We start from the raw sequence: 16757 nt of genomic DNA, 5'->3' as shown, positions 1-16757 counted from the left end.
GCCTCAAATCCCCCTCTCTTTTTGTAAAAACACTCAGCCCCGCCCGCCCCTGCATTCCCGGTATTTAAAATCAGCTTTTACTAAACTGTGTCGTCACACTGGGCGGATCCAAACTTCCCGAATGGACCAATGGGAGAGCGAGAACGGGTCGATTGACACCTCGGTGACGAAAAACTGCGGGCCAGCTGTCACGGCGCGCGAAATATCAAAATTTATATTCGGTGTGGAAGAGGCGGGAGGAAGAGGAGTAGCTCGGCTAAATGTATTTTAAATGTGCTTTAGACGTTTAAAATAGCCTTTAGTCACCCAAACATTTACTTTACGACGGCCGCTGTGGCTGCCGAGATACGACGAAGAGTTGTCTCGGCTGGTTTATTTTACAAAAGAGCGTAAACTAGCCGGCGGACAAAGATGAGCCTGGTCCTTTCTCAACAACAGGTGAGACCATGCTTTCAGATATCTCTAGCTAGTTTGGACATCCATCTAACGTGAGAGTATCAGACAGTTAGTTATAAGTTATGGGGAAACACTGGCGAGAGAACTAAGTTTGCTAATTGCAGAAAGTGTTAGCCAGTTAGCTAGCTCGCTAGGTTAGGTTTAGCCAGCTGGGATGATGGTTGTCTTCTTGGCCTGGTCACATCGGTTAAGCACTTTTCTTTGTTGACTTCTGTTAAAATATTATATCTAAGCAGTCTGATCTTTGTGATTACGCTCGGAAATCCATCACTTGTACCGGCGACTTTTTCAAGTTATGTTACATGTAGCAAAGTTAACTCTAATCATTGAAAGGAAGCAATGTCGCTAGCTAACGTACGTGCTCATTGTTTGGTTTATTGCAAGGCGCCACTCGTGTAACCCAACAGCCTGTCTTAAGAAACACCGTTGACCTCCATGCTTCACACTGACTTTGCAAAGAAAATTTAATTTGCCTGACATTTGTTTGACAAATACAGGCACGTGGTATAATTTTGATACCATAGAAAAAGTAATGCAGTGATTTAAAGGAAGGATTAAATGCAAGTAATCTGCCATTTTTATCCGTGAAATAAGTTCATAGAGCAGCATAAGGAACCCTGGACTCTTAAATGTGTCTAAGATTAAGGCTGTATTACATTGAATGTGGAGCCTCGTGCCAGAGATCAGTCCTAACAGACTGTAGTGCCACCATACTGTAGAAAATGCACTTCATGATGTGTTAATTCTGTTTTGTGTTGCTGTAACCAGGCTGAGGTGCTCCCAGCTCTGGCCCAACCTGCAACTGAGAGTGATTCAGACAGTGGGATGGGTTCTCCAGCAGAGGAGATGGTCATGGAGACCGCTAACAATAAAGAAGAGCTTCCAGGTGAAGTAACAAAACAATATATTATAATCCAGCCTTTGAGAGACAGGTCAGAGCCAAGCAAACTTATTACCCTTGTACAGTTTAGGATTCAGAGGACACTTAACCACAAAGTTTACAATAAGTGTAACAGTCAAATTTACTATTTAAATGGCATCCCACAATCAAAAATACTCACCTAAAGAGAAATCTGCCTGTCCTATGCATTTTCTCAAATTGTAATTTAACACATGCTGTGTAAAAAAAATAATAAACAGTGCCTCAAGGATGTGACTGCATGCACCTACAGGTTAAAAATACTTATGCTGCAACAGAAGAATCATTTTGAAGAATCACATTTATTTAAAGTTCAAGTAAAGATGAAAATGACTGAGTTCACATCAATCATTGAGTAATACACAAGCAAACAAAAATAACATACAAGCATGATGCATAATGATTCTTTTGGTTTTAGTCCACCTAGCACAGCTTACTTGGTATTACGCTGCCTCACAAAGAAGCCTTAAAGGATTTGGAATAACAATTGTGCAATTTGGCTGTTTATTTTGTTTGCAGATTCTGATGATGACGAAGACATCACAGTTCACAGAAAGCCTCATCGTAATGCCATCAGAGACAGCGACAGTGAGGAAGAGGAGGCAGTGGCTGCGGAGAATAGTCACATGGCCGAAGCACTGGTCTTATCTGCTTCCAGCGGAGAGGAGATGGAGACTGGAGAGACACAAGAGAAGGGTGAGAGGAAAGAGAGAGGGGCGCAGAAGAGCAAGAGGATAAGCCGTGCTCCAGTTGACAGCGAAGACAGCGAGCCTGAGCAAGACAAATGTGGAGAAATGGAGGAGCAACATGAAGAGGTGAGGAGGGAAGTGAAATCGACAAAGGAACGGACGAAGAGAGAGAAGAGCCAGAGGCATCGGGAGAAAAAGGAGAAGCGTAGCAAAGCGGTAAAACAACTGAAGAAGAAAGAGAGGTTCTCTGAAAAGGATGAGGTTAGTCCCACTTGGCATTTTCTTTTTAATTTTTTTCTTATTCTTTTGCCGCTGAATTCTTTGTGCAGTGTGTTTGGTGCCTCAAGGTTCCTGCTCTAATCTAGTATGGAAATGAGAGAAAAATTGGACCCTAAGCTTTGAAAAAGTATTTTGTATACAAAAGTACATGTCACAAAATATTTATCTACATATTTAGATCATTGTTTCTCATTCCAATGTTTGTATCCATTAGGAATAATCTTTGTGGAAATAATCTAAACAGAATTGTGTGATTGTTATCGAATAAGAATATTTGACGCGGATTGTATTGTACAATTAAAGACAACTTTGTACACATTTCCTCAGAACACGCCTCTCCCTCGGGCTCTGAATGACAGTGGATGTCTGCTAGGCGACACAGACCTTTTTGACACCGGTCTGGACGATGAGGAAGAAGAAGAGTCTTTGGAGGCCATACGAGCTGCTGTCAAGCAAAAGATGAAAAAACATAAGGTACAGTTGTAATCGTCCATTCAATCAACATTATTTCCTGTGACTTAAAAAAAATTAAATTATGTTTACTTTTCAATCAGAATCAAAACAAGAACTGTACTTATATGTAAAGGCTTTAGTGGGAATTGAAGCCCTTTTTTTGTGGTTATGACTGTATTCAGCAGATTACTACTATGGTACACAATTCTCGAAACAGAATTTGATGACATTTCTGTGAAACTTGGGGACAAGAGTGGCGCAAAGTTAGGCTTGGCATTTTGCCGATGTTGTCTGGACAGGCGTTTGTGTAATCAGTGTTCAATATTGCTGCAGGATCCTCTCCTGAATGAGGAAGAGGAGGAAGATGAAGAGGCACCAGAGAAACCCCAACGTGCGGTATGCAGTGCCAAAATGCCTGGCTTTATTGTAAATGCTGCAATTTTGATACCAAGCCGCGGTTTCATTCTCTACATATGTGATGTTTTCAGGAGAGGAAAGCTGCGCGCGCCAGCAAAGAGGCAATAAAGCAGCTCCACAGTGAATCTCAGAGGCTGATTAGAGGTTAGTTAAAAGAAGCACTTCAATTGTCTTTTATCTGTTTTGGCAATTTGTTGACTGTTTTCTGACAAGTACAACTTCTCTGGTCATGCCAATTAAACCTCTAGATGGGGACGTTTTGGATCATAATTTGAAATGTGTCATTCCGACTTTAAAAGATATATCTCATATGTTCCATGCTACTGAGGCCACATCTTGCTCTTCTGTCACTGTAGAGTCTACGCTTGGCCTGCCCTACCACATCCCTGAGCCAAAGACCATCGACCAGTTCTTTAAGAAGAGAGCCAGGCCAGAGGGTCCTGCCATGGCGTTGTTGAAGTAAAGACAAACATACAAATAACATGCATAAATCAGGGCAGCAGCCATGTTTGACAAAAATTACCAGCTGTTGACACAAATTTCTCAGACAAATTTTATTTTATAATGGATTTGTCACCTACCCATACACACACAGAATCATAAAAATAAAAGTTTCAAGACTGCCATAATAAACTTACAACTTAATGATAATCTCATTCTCTTCAGATCTGCTAAGTATTCAGCCGTGATGTTGGAGACGCCGTCAGCTCCTCCTCCTCCGCCGTCGCCACCTACCACCAACCCACAGAGTGAGCCTCTGCAGCTCTCCACAGAGCAGGACTTGTCGCATTCTCTAGATCTGTCGTCCTATCAGATCCAGCCCATCAATCATCCTGCTTCCACCTCGTCCCCACAGCAGGAGGGCCTCAGCCAGGCCAGAGAAGGAATCGAAAGCCTAGATCCCGACCAGGAATCTGGACCGATGCTTTACCTCTCTGAGAGTCTGCAGGAGTCGCTCACAACAGATGGAGTAGTGAGACCCGCTTCTGACTGTGGAGAAGAAACCTCTCCTGCACCTTTAGAACAAAGTCAGACAGCAGTAACGTCTGACCTGCTAAAAGAGCCTGCATCTGGGTCTTTGGTAGAGCCTTTAGGCGCTCAGTGTGGGAGAGCTGATCCAGCTGCAGCAAAACCTTCAGCACAGCAACCCACCAAATCTAAGAAGGACAAATTGGCCAGGCTGAAGGAGCTTGGACTGGACCCCCCGCCTGTCGCTAAATTGTGTCCAGATGATGGAGCCTTTGTTCAGCTTGAGCCTCCACAGCTCAACCGCGGTGAGTGCTGAAATCCTCATTATCGTTAGAAGAACATAAGTAAGAATGTATCATGAGTCAGAATAAACCATTCTATTACATTCAGAACGGGTATTCACGCCTCTTCTTTTAGGTGTGGAGGCCCTGAAAGAGCGTTACCTTCGTCATGTCCAGGCTCCCACACGCCCTCAAGGAGAGCGTACGATGCAGCTCAACATCATCCGCAAAGACAGCGCCCCGTCTGGCCAGGAAGAGCTGCACTCTGAGTCAGTCACTGTCACTGTTAAAGAGGGAGCAGAGGAGCCTGTGCCAACCAAACCAGGTATGGATACACATGTCATGTGCACATAGAGGCCGGGGTTTCTGGGAAATTTTAATTTTGACAAGAGACTAAATTCTTGACCTCCTTTTAGAGATATCAACATAAAGGAGACTTTCTCAGGGGCAGGGCCGTCGGGTGCAGAGGTAGACGTATATTTCGTGGTTTGCGTCTTGACATGACTAAGCTCCTCTTTCTGTCTCTCCATAGGAGAGAAGCTGCTGACTTTGAAGCAGCGCCTGCAGCTCGCCATGGCAAAACGGAGACAAGAGGAGAGGGTGCGCAAAGCCGAGCTGAATCGCCTAGACAATGAAGACTGTGGGGAGGAGGAAGAGGAGGAGGAGGAGGAAGACATGACAGATGAGTCTGAGGAAGAAGAGGTAAGAGGATGTTTGTTTCTTTCCGCTGAACACTGCGGGCTGAAACAGTCAAATTACTTAAGACACTTTTGTGCATCTATGCCCTTTGTACTCACATCAAGCCTGATCTTCTCTTTAAACCAGGGTGTAGATGACTTACTGGGAGGTGATGATGGTGAGCAAGAGGAGGAGGAGGAGGAGGAAGGCAGTGTGGCCCAGAGTATCAGGAGCCCTTCTGGTGTGGCACTGAACAGACCCTCGCCAACTCCTGAGCTAGTTAACACCGATGACACACTCATGCTGTTCCCCGGCAATTCCTGCTCTCGCACTGGGTGAGTGTGTCTTTTTCACATTGTAACTTTAGAGCATGCACCTTAAGTGAAATGCTGATACTGCATTAAATGAATGGACAAATCCCAAGTGTGGCCATTTAAGTATCACTTAATCATTACCTGGTTGTCCTATTTAGGAGAAAAAAAACTGCTTGTAAAATAGCTGCGTATTGGCATCATTTGCATGTACTGGATGTTTACTCTGTGTGTCTATTGATAGTGAAGCTTCATGCTCTGTTCTCCTTTTAGTGATGGCGGAAGAAGGTCTGGTCTTTCTGGGCAGGACAGTGGCAATAAGATGGGTGGGTAGTGAAAGACATTCAGTTTGTCTTTTTACACACAGACTAATGTAGTTATTGTTGGTTATTATTAATGAAAGGAAATGCTTTTAAATATATTGATCGAAAAATGTGCCTTCTCATTCTACTTGAAAGTGCTCGATTCAGCATGACACTTAGTATTTTGTGTGCAAAATTTGTACAGTATTTTTCTCACTCTGTCATCTGTCTTGTTTACAGAAGAGGATGACTCTCTTTCCTTGGTAAAAGACAACAGCCACAACAGCAGCTTTGAGCTTGCAGCATCTATGATAACCTCCTACCAGCCTGTCAATCATCAGCGCTCCACAGGAAGAAGCGTCTCCAACTCCTCCATTTTCCGGTCCCCTTCTCCCTGCCTCTTCAGACCAAGCTTCCTCGGCTCTGCCTCTAAGGTGAGATAAAAGGGATTTTAGGTTTAATACTGGGAGAATCAAAAATGATATCACCAGGGGTTTGAATTTTCCTTAACATGCCCATAGTTAAAGAGAAGTGTTTCCAGTTAGTCAAATTGATGAGGCATACAGAGAAATCTGCTTATGATATAGGGGTGCACAATTTTATTGTCGTCATTTTCTTAATTCGTTTGCTCGTTTAAAAAATACAACTACTATGAGATATATTAGACACACTTACAGCTACATATACTCACATTTACCTGAAATAGAAGTAAACAAGAACTTGTGCAGGAGTGGTAGAAAGCCAAACGCTTATACAAGGACTTCTCCCAAAGACTCGAGGCAAGATAAACAGGATTACATTACATACAATCGTGATAAGGCAACTAAAAAACAAAGAAAGGGACAAAGAAAATTCTTTAACCATTTATGTTCTGTTGTTTGCTTCAAAATTAAGTGGTTTAATTTTCTTCTCCCCCCCCATCAGAGTTCTGGCAAACTCTCTGAGCCCTCCCTCTGCCTTCCTGTTGAGGACTCCCAAGACTTGTATGCACCTCCATCTCCAGGAGCAGATTCGGGGCCCCTGGGTGAAGCAGCTTCTGGCCCTGGTCTGGGAGGAGACTCCCAAGGTCGCTTCTCCCTGGAGGACGACACCCATTCCCAGTTACTAGATGCAGATGGCTTCCTTAATGTGGGCCCACGCCCTGGTGCACCTCGCTCCCACAAGAGACAGTTAATCCTGGACAGCTTAGATGAAAATGCAATGGATGCCAACATGGGGGAGCTGTTGGGGTTGTGCTCAGGTGTTTTTGGGACAGCGCAGAGCGGCTCGGGTCAGGCTGGAGGCCTCGGAGCAACACAGGAGGATGAGCTGCTTGGCTTGTGCTCTGGAGCATTTCCACCAACACAAGCAGGAGAGGAGCAGATGGAAATGGGCCAGAGTAAGGAGAGAGGACAGCATGCAGAATCTGATGATACCATGGATCAGCTGCTGGACCTGTGTTCAGGGAAATTTCCGAGTCCAGGTAAAAGAGTGTGTGTGCTGTCCCCATTTATTCGATGAGAACAACATGTACAGTTAAAGTTACAGTTAAACTGCTTATTTGAAGGCTGAAGTAACCTATGGTGAACAGAATTCAATTTGCAGACAGGTTAACACTGGGGACATGTCGGGCTAGTAACTTATATAATAAGCTGTTAATTTTAATCTGTTTAGTGTTTACAAACTAAAGAGTAGATTGTGAAGAGAAATTAAACCAATAACTTGTCAATAGAGCCTGATTAAACCAAAGGATCTATAATTGACTAAATACTTAATCGTTAAATATTTTTTGTTAGAATTTGTATCGTTGTCTGTATTTCCAAATGTTATGTGCATGTGTTTTGAATTGTTTTCCTACAGTTAAATTATATTTAGATTGGCCTCCTTTGTTCCCAATTTTAGGTTCTCCTCACACGACCTCACCAGCACCAAACGGGTACAGTACAACTGTAATAATGCAAAATCAAAGATTATATTTTGCTGACATAACACTATCTCTAAGATTATGACCTTTTGTGATACTTTATGATGCATTTTTTTGCTCGTTACTTCACAGCCTTTTTATAATGGATTATGGGAATATTTATATGCATTGTAAGAATCTTGCATTAATTTTTCTATTTAAAGTAAAAAGAAGCCAGTGGAGGAAGAGTATCAGGAGGAAGAAGAGGAGGAGGACTGCGAGTTCCGGCTTTTGTCAGATGTGGAAAGTCACAGTGAACAGGTAAGCTTGTCAACACATGCCAAATTGTCCCTGCTAAGCTACCCATTAGAGGTCTGTAGTAGCTGCAACGATTAATCAGTTCCCTGTTGACTATTAAATTAATCACCAGTTATTTTCATTATCGATTAAACGGGTTGAGTAAGTAAAGCTTCTTAAATCTTCTTTTCTAGTTTCTTCAGTTCTGTATGACAGTAAACTGAATCTGAAACGAGACATTTGAGGTCATCTTGGGCTTTGAGAAACACTGAACGACATTTTTCACCACTTTCTGACATTTTAAAGACCAAATAACTAAGCTATTAATCGAGAAAATAATCGACAGATTAATTGAAAATAATCGTTTGTTGAAGCCCTAGTCTGTGGGGGGGCGTGGCTACATGCACTGACCAGAGCTTCACATCTCTTATCGATCTACCAAAGTTCCACTTCATGTATAAATAACATACTGGATGTGTGCCTTTTTACAATGCAAATGACAAATGAATTGTGGGTTTTCTAGGAGGACAATGATGAGGATGGTGACGAGGAAAACGAACAGGAAGGAGAGGGAGACGAGGCAGAGGATAATGATGTGGAAGAGGAGGAGATGCAGGGTGTGTTTGCATCACACCGGATTAAGAAAAAGAAGAAAATGTAAGTGTAGATTCAATTAAAACTTAATATGCTTCCATGCATACATAACCAGTGTTAAATAATCTGTATGACATTATAGGAAAATGGTTGCAGTCATTTTGCATCAGATAATCCACGCTGCAGCACAGGTCTTAAGAGTCTCTTTCATCATGTTCACAGGCGTTTGACTGACTACGTGGACTCGGAGGCTGAGCTGTCAGGGAGTGACTTGGGCAGCGACGATGAGGACGGAGACGGGGGGAGTGAATACGAGGAAGAGGAGCTTCTTGAGGAGCTTCCCTCTGATGAGGAGCTACAGGACCAGGTCAACAAGATCCACATGTGAGTAACAGATCTCATTCTAGTTTGAGCATTTTATTTTTGTGCAATTCAGTGCTGTGTTCACAACTGAAATAGTCAGTTGCACAAATAGATGTTTTTACGTCTTTTGACCAAAAGACGGGGACACCCACTACAACTGTTATATTAATGATTTTAGTGTGATGACTGATTGGGCCAAGTTTGTTCCAGTCTGAGTCAGTTGGTGTTGACAGTCGAAAGATAAAAATGTGAAGATTATGATCGTCCCTTCCAACCATTGACATGAGTTGTGTGTCCTCTGCACGTTTGGCCTTTTCACTTCAAAGTGCACTGCATATTCTTGCACATGTTTTGGTACAAGAACACAATTGCCGTTATCACAGGATTTGTGGGTCATCAACTGCCTGAACTTCAGTTGTTAGCAGTCGTTCAGTGTCTTGTGGATTTACTCAGTAAGGTTTATGCTACTTCCTGACTGTCAAACATGTAAACAAATCTGTACTCGTTGTTGGAAATGATCTTTTATGTCTGTGGGTTTCTGCTTGCTTAAACTGCACTAATACAATTATTTGCTCCAATCATAATAGAAATATCCTATAGTATTAATATAGCGTGGATATCTGAAATTTAGTGGTTTATTAAACTGAGAAATGGAAAATATCATCCAACCCACATTGGTCCTTCAGGAAGCAGATAATGGACGATGACAAGCGTCGTCTGAGGCTGTACCAGGAGCGATACCTTGCTGATGGCGACCTGCACTCTGATGGCCCAGGACGAGCTCGCCGCTTCCGTTGGAAGAATATGGGTGAGTTTACATGATGAGGGGGGGAAAAAAACCTTTAATCCCATACTTATACTGGCAATTAATTTTGAATTTATTGGAATTTAGACAGTTGTTAAAAGAACGCACAACACAAGTAGTATGTACGTATGTGTTGCTGCATATTATTTAAATTCAAAGTTCAAAATACAAAGTTGCTCCAGCAAACTATTGAGTTACTTTTTGAATTCTTCCAGATGATGGTTTCAACATGGAGAGGACGGGAACAGAAGGCGATGAAGAGGAGGAGGGAGATGATGATATGGACCAGTCTGAGGTCCAGAGGAGAAAAGAGAGACTAGAGAGAGAACAGTGGCTCAGAGAACAGGTAGGCCGTAGGGTTTGTAAATTTGTGTTTGCAAGTATTGAGAGTGAGGTAAAATTCTACCAGGCTTAAAAGAGGGTTATCCCTGTAAACCTACTAAGAAAAGCTAAATGTGTGTTCATTTATGATACATGCTTTCGAGTCCTCTCCCTCTTCTGCAAGGGGGCGTTGTTATTTTGTCTTCATTCCTCTTCTCTGTGTCTCTTCCCAGTCTGAACAGAAAGCCAAGAAAGGGGAAGCTTTGGATGTAGATGATGAGAAGATTGGAGAGGAAGACAGTCAATTTATGAAGCTGGCCAAGAAACTGACTGCCAAGACTTTGCAGAGAAAAGGTCGGTTTGAGCCCTCACAAGAAGAATCCAAAGGTGTTTTTGTCCAATAATAATTGCAGTATGAGTCTTAAGTCTCAACTTTCATTTCATCAAGCAGCCCTATGTTGCAGAATGACAATTATATGTACCTTGAACCTTAATATAGCAAACAAAAGATTTTAAAACAAATCACCAAATGGGTCTTTTCCAAGTTTAAGAGCATTGCCTTTGTTTAAATCTAAACTTTGGTATGAAACATAAGGAACCATCTGGGGTTTTGAGAAGTAAGGTTTCAAGAGTTGAAGTCTGGCTGTTTGAGATTTTAAAGTTGTCAAAAATGTCAAATCGGCTCTAAAGACCAATCAGATTTTTAAAATTTTATTTATTTTTAGCTCCCGTTAAAATCCTGTCAGGTAAATGCTGAACAAGCTATAGACTTTCCTAAATATCTGTAAACACAGCATGACAGTAGTTTCAATAGGAAGGGATGAATGTGTGATTAACTGAAACAGTCTAATCTTGGAGTTTAAGTTCCTAAGATATATGCTGTTTGATGTACTTATTGCTGTCAGCAAGATGACTGTGGGTAACTTGACCTGATGTGCTGCAGAGAGACACGCACACAGACTGCAATGAAACACTGGCATGTATCCCAGCAAACTAAACTGGACACTGAGGGGACAGAGCTGCCAGTGCTGTCATTGCTAAATGGAAAGTTACTTCAGTGTTCATTTCTTGTGTTCCCACAAAAAGCAATGGCACTGAAAGTGAGTGGCAACATGCAATATTCATGAGTGTTTGTTTCTGGCTACTTCCCATCCTCGGATCCACACGACAATGTGACAACAGGAACATGAGTCAGATATGAAGGGCATTTTTTTTAACCAGCTGACTAAACTCTGCTATGAAATAAATTGTGAGATTTAATAATAATCATGCAGCACATATCAAAACAAAGCTACAAAGTTCTTTACATTAGCGCATAACACAGACCGGCACATACGGGTACTTCGTAAAACGTTACATCTTTGCCCCGGTTTGACGGCTAGAAAACCCAACAGCCTCTAGATGGACTGAGTGGCAAAACATCTGTTACCATGGCTGCGTTTAGCTCTACGGTGATCCTTACTGCTTACCAAAGAACCAGTGGTCCAGCTCTTTCCCATTTTAGATGTGTTTAGCTGATTCAAGCTAATACTGCTACTCGTCTTTCTGCCACTCAATGAGAGACATCTATACATATTTGAATGAATCACCAGGTATTATTTGGCTGAGTGTCGTTAATGGCCAACTGCTTTTGAGCTAGCCTGAAATTTATTTTGTGACGCTGCTATACCGTATGAGTGTACTCCAGAATTATAGAAGTGAATTCATATTTGTCATCAAAAAGGAATTTATAATTCTGTCAAAATAAAGAAGTTAGTGTTCTCTGGAGTCCAATACATGGGTCAGCAGTGGATGGATACAGGTTATTTGCAACCTGCTACACAACAGCTTTTCTGCATTTTTATTTTTCTCTCGTTAGCTATGTGAAAAGCCGATTCTTTCCCCCCAAAATGCACGTCTGGTCTGTCACAATTAACAACATTTCAGGACGACAAATTTAACAATGAGACAAATAAAACAGGTGATTTGACTTGAGCATTCTTTTTTTTATTATTACTTGGTTTTGGTTATGATATTGGGAGACAAGTTTACTGGCCAGTTTATATTCTATTTCACTATCTAACTTTTTAAACATATTTTCACCCCAGAGCCCCCTGTGGCACCACAACCAGAAAAGACCTCATCAGTTCTCAACCCCTTCCAGAGATCCTCGCAGCCCTTACAGGTACGTCACTGTCACCGGGGCGGAACATCCCTAATTGTTTAAAGTTGTAAATATTATCTGACTTTTTGTTCTGTTTAATTTTGTGTTTACCAAGTCGATTCAACTACTCCTTTTTTTTTTTTTTTTTTTTTTTTTTTAAAGTGGAATCGTTGTTGTTGCAAAAACAGCTAGCGTCTGCCAAATGCTGTAATTGAGAAGTCTGTTAACTCTATCAGCCACTTTGGCTGACAGACATCAAGTATTAGGATTTAGTGGGTTAGTGCTTTTTGGAGGACCAGCTAGTGTGGCCAGTGGAGAATAAATATCAGAATTCTGCATTGTACTGAATTCTATTAAACAAAAACTTAACTGAAAAGGATCCAAAATGGTGCAGAATGAGGGGTGTGAGTGGAGGGCAGCAATTGGCCTTTTAAATATTTAACCACCAAAGTTCATTACATATTCCCTGTCATCTGTACAAGGTCAGTCGGAGACTTATGTTTTATTGATTTCTTCCAGGTGAGGAGAGGTTCACTGCTGAGTCGGCCTCACTCCGTCCTCCAGAAGCTGGCGTCGATCTCAGAGGGGAACCCTCTGGCGCCCAGAAACAGCAGAGGGTTTCTGTTTCAAACGCTGTCTCCTGAGAAGAGCAACTCGACCTCAGATGCTCCCCAGAAACAGGTGAGTGAAAGGAATGTCACTAAACAAACGTGTTGTGTCCTCGTATTCGTGTAGGTGTAGGAGCTGAGACAGAAGGAGCTTGATGGCGTCCTACAGAGAAAACTCAATATGCCTTAAGCTTGGTCACAAAGGGGCTTGGTCACAGTAATAATTCACCCTAAAATTTAGCTCATCACAGAAAGGTCAAGTTGGAATTTATTGTCATTCTTTCCACATACAGTCCTCAGTATCTTTTCACTGTTTCTGTGTAGACAATAGAGAAACGGACAGTGCCAAAAGACAAAAGAACAAGGTTGTGTTAAGTAGAATAACACATGAAACTGATGGTAAGATTGTAGTAAAGTGCAGTCTTGGATATAAGAATGTGGTTCCCCAATATCCTGGATTACATGCCAGACTAATAAGGTAGTATTTGAATCTGTCAGAGAACTGAGCTTCCAAGAGTCTGCAAAAACATCACAGTTTAACTACTAATGCAATTTAGTCACGGGTATCTACTCATGTGCATAATCAGTCCCAAAATAACATGTTTTTTGTGGCAATATTGCTTTTTAAAAAAAACAACACTATGTGAAATCTTCTCACGTCTAACTCTGGGACTTCACTCACACTGGCCAACCTGACACCATGTAGTTAAATAGTGACCAGTTAATGACCGCCCGCTATTTACAAGCACTGCTTACATGCAGGTTGCACGTGGTGGCAGCGCCATGTTTCACAGATTGTTACTCAGAAAGTGAATAAATCATTTAATTCTACGGGGAGTAATGTAGAATTTAGTAGGGAGTAGTGCCAAAATCCGGTGAGTACTGAATTGTCCCTAGCATTAATTTTGATTAAAACAATAACAACTGTTTGTCCATCAGTGTCTAGTCAATGCATTTGATAAACAAACAGTTAACAGCTCTTCTTCAGTTCAGTAACAGTTCTCCAGACCCCCAGCCACTTTATTTCTGTAAAAAACAGGAATAGCTGCAAATCTAGTGAGTTACTCAGTCCAGGGGAAAGTTATTTTTATATATATATATATATATATATATAATTTACACACTCACCTAAAGGATTAGTAGGAACACCTGTTCAATTTCTCATTAATGCAATTATCTAATCAACCAATCACATGGCAGTTGCTTCAATGCATTTAGGGGTGTGGTCCTGGTCAAGACAATCTCCAAACTGAATGTCAGAATGGGAAAGAAAGGTGATTTAAGCAATTTTGAGCGTGGCATGGTTGTTGGTGCCAGACGGGCCGGTCTGAGTATTTCACAATCTGCTCAGTTACTGGGATTTTCACGCGCAACCATTTCTAAGGTTTACAAAGAATGGTGTGAAAAGGGAAAAACATCCAGTATGCGGCAGTCCTGTGGGCGAAAATGCCTTGTTGATGCTAGAGGTCAGAGGAGAATGGGCCGACTGATTCAAGCTGATAGAAGAGCAACTTTGACTGAAATAACCACTCGTTACAACCGAGGTATGCAGCAAAGCATTTGTGAAGCCACAACACGCACAACCTTGCGGCGGATGGGCTACAACAGCAGAAGACCCCACCGGGTACCACTCATCTCCACTACAATTAGGAAAAAGAGGCTACAATTTGCAAGAGCTCACCAAAATTGGACAGTTGAAGACTGGAAAAATGTTGCCTGGTCTGATGAGTCTCGATTTCGGTTGAGACATTCAGATGGTAGAGTCAGAATTTGACGTAAACAGAATGAGAACATGGATCCATCATGCCTTGTTACCACTGTGCAGGCTGGTGGTGGTGGTGTAATGGTGTGGGGGATGTTTTCTTGGCACACTTTAGGCCCCTTAGTGTCAATTGGGCATCGTTTAAATGCCACAGCCTACCTGAGCATTGTTTCTGACCATGTCCATCCCTGTATGGCCACCATGTACCCATCCTCTGATGGCTACTTCCAGCAGGATAACGCACCATGTCACAAAGCTCGAATCATTTCAAATTGGTTTCTTGAACATGACAATGAGTTCACTGTACTAAAATGGCCCCCAGAGTCACCAGATCTCAACCCAATAGAGCATCTTTGGGATGTGGTGGAACGGAAGCTTCGTGCCCTGGATGTGCATCCCACAAATCTCCATCAACTGCAAGATGCTATCCTATAATATGGGCCAACATTTCTAAAGAATGCTTTCAGCACCTTGTTGAATCAATGCCACATAGAATTAAGGCAGTTCTGAAGGCGAAAGGGGGTCAAACACAGGGGTTCCTTAAAAAAATATATATAAAAAAATATGCATGCATGCGCGCACTTTCCCCTGGTCTGAATAACTCACTAGATTTGCAGCTATTCCTGTTTTTTACAGAAATAAAGTGGCTGGAGGTCTGGAGAACAAGAGCTGTTAACTGTTTGTTTATCAAATGCATTGACTAGACACTGATGGACAAACAGTGGTCATTGTTTTAATCAAAATTATTGCTATGAGAGACAACATTTCAAAATTAGTGAAAGGGGGAAATCATGTTGCATATTTGGTGAAACAGGCCCCAGGAGTGCAGGACCACAGTTTGTACTAGCTTATGGTACTGCAGACACTTCTGACACTTTGTTCAGTGGTGGAAAAAATTTCAAATATTTTTGATTGAAAAGCCATACTGGTTCTGAGAAAAATGGTGAGGCTTGTTGTTGTATTTTTTTTTGGTTTCCCAATCCTGTCTGGTTATGTCTTTGGCAAGTTCTCACTGTTCTAAAATAAGTGCAAAAACAAAATTCTTTCCAAAGATCTTGGAGAGACTGTTCAGTGTGATAATCATGTGAGTGTGATGGGGGTTTATTGATTCTGATGTCTTCTACATTTATGACACTAGGTGGAGACAAAGCCTGCTGCTCCTTTTTACAACCTCTAAATGACTCTTGCTTGGTAGTTCAAGAATCATGTATCAGTAGATTCACCATTAACAACATTTTATTTACATTAGTTTTAATTTAACCACAAAACACATGTATTCGTGTATTCTTTCACCACACTAATAGTTCAGTGTCTTTTGTCAGTGTTCATCAAGAGTTCATTGTTTTGTTTTGGATGTGTTTGATCCTCAGATGATGAAGAAGAAGAGGGGGCCTGTGGAGGCAGTGAACCCAGCGGCAAAGAGGATCTGCAGGGAGAACAAACCTGCCGGACAGACTAAAGCCTCCCAGAGGAGCATCTTCAACTTCCTGGACCACTGAGGTCACAGTACACTATCCGAATGATGATCATCAGCGGGCCGGGAAGCAACAGCATGAAGACCAGAACTAATCAGCCATGCCCAGTATTTCACTAACCAATAAGACGTCAAAAATGAAGGAGGCGGTAAAATGATGGTCACGTGCCAAGGTGGCGTATAAACGTCCTCCCCTCTGTCCCTTTTTAGAAAACACAAATACAGATGCGTCTACGTTTGTTTGCACCTTTTTTTTTTTCTTTCTTTTTTTTTTTTAAATGGCCAACTAAAGCACCTCTGAGGAATCTGTTTTTACTTTTTCTTACACACATTTGCTTGTACATTTTAAGTCCTTTATGCCATCAGATGCATCTCTGACATGTTACTTGACTCATTTGGACTTCCTAACAACAAAGGTCCATTTAAAAGGGTTTTATCATGTAAATAGGATTGAATTGTTTTTTTTAAAGGTAAGGGAGTTTTGTATGATTTTAAATGTATTTGTTTTACATTGTAAATAAAAGTGTATTTTACAACATTTCTCTTATTGCTTTTGTTGTCAGACCAGATATGATATGTCAGTTCCACTTTATGTGGTCAGGTATGTGTGCAACAGCTATTCAGTGTGTTGGTGATCCTCAGATTTTTCCTGTAGCGCCAACATGAGGTGCACATTTGTGGTTTTGAGTGAAATGTCTCCACAGCTATTGGATGGATTGCCATGACATTTGGTACACATTATGTATTTATGTAT

The 16757-nt window shown here is 41.6% G+C and overlaps 1 protein-coding gene across 1 annotated transcript; it reads left to right on the top strand.

Moving 5' to 3' along the window:
* The first annotated feature begins 203 nt into the window (after window positions 1-203).
* LOC119907760 (claspin) lies at window positions 204-16541 on the top strand. The gene is made up of 24 exons (XM_038725449.1): window positions 204-438; window positions 1225-1342; window positions 1895-2325; window positions 2671-2817; window positions 3130-3192; window positions 3285-3357; window positions 3570-3672; window positions 3880-4487; window positions 4600-4788; window positions 4996-5165; window positions 5289-5476; window positions 5726-5778; window positions 5995-6188; window positions 6679-7216; window positions 7636-7669; window positions 7861-7957; window positions 8457-8590; window positions 8750-8911; window positions 9577-9698; window positions 9911-10041; window positions 10250-10370; window positions 12104-12180; window positions 12679-12840; window positions 15900-16541. The coding sequence occupies exons 1-24, from the start codon at window positions 412-414 to the stop codon at window positions 16026-16028; spliced, it is 4071 nt and encodes a 1356-aa protein (XP_038581377.1). The 5' UTR covers window positions 204-411; the 3' UTR covers window positions 16029-16541.
* The last annotated feature ends 216 nt before the right edge of the window (window positions 16542-16757 follow it).

The sequence above is a fragment of the Micropterus salmoides genome, unplaced genomic scaffold (assembly GCF_014851395.1).
Source record: "Micropterus salmoides isolate LMB-PRFRI ecotype aquatic unplaced genomic scaffold, ASM1485139v1 Ms_hic_scaffold_17, whole genome shotgun sequence".
In the NCBI taxonomy this organism is placed as follows: domain Eukaryota; kingdom Metazoa; phylum Chordata; class Actinopteri; order Centrarchiformes; family Centrarchidae; genus Micropterus; species Micropterus salmoides.
The sequence above is the reverse complement of the archived record's forward strand: the minus strand, read 5'-3'. Positions and strand labels throughout refer to the sequence as shown.

Excerpts from the sequence above, each read along its gene's own strand:
- LOC119907760 (XM_038725449.1), top strand. The coding sequence starts at position 412 with ATGAGCCTGGTCCTTTCTCAACAACAG. Across the intron at positions 3,358-3,569 it reads ATCTCAGAGGCTGATTAGAG|AGTCTACGCTTGGCCTGCCC; the intron begins GTTAGTTAAAAG and ends CTGTCACTGTAG. Across the intron at positions 10,042-10,249 it reads AACAGTGGCTCAGAGAACAG|TCTGAACAGAAAGCCAAGAA; the intron begins GTAGGCCGTAGG and ends GTCTCTTCCCAG.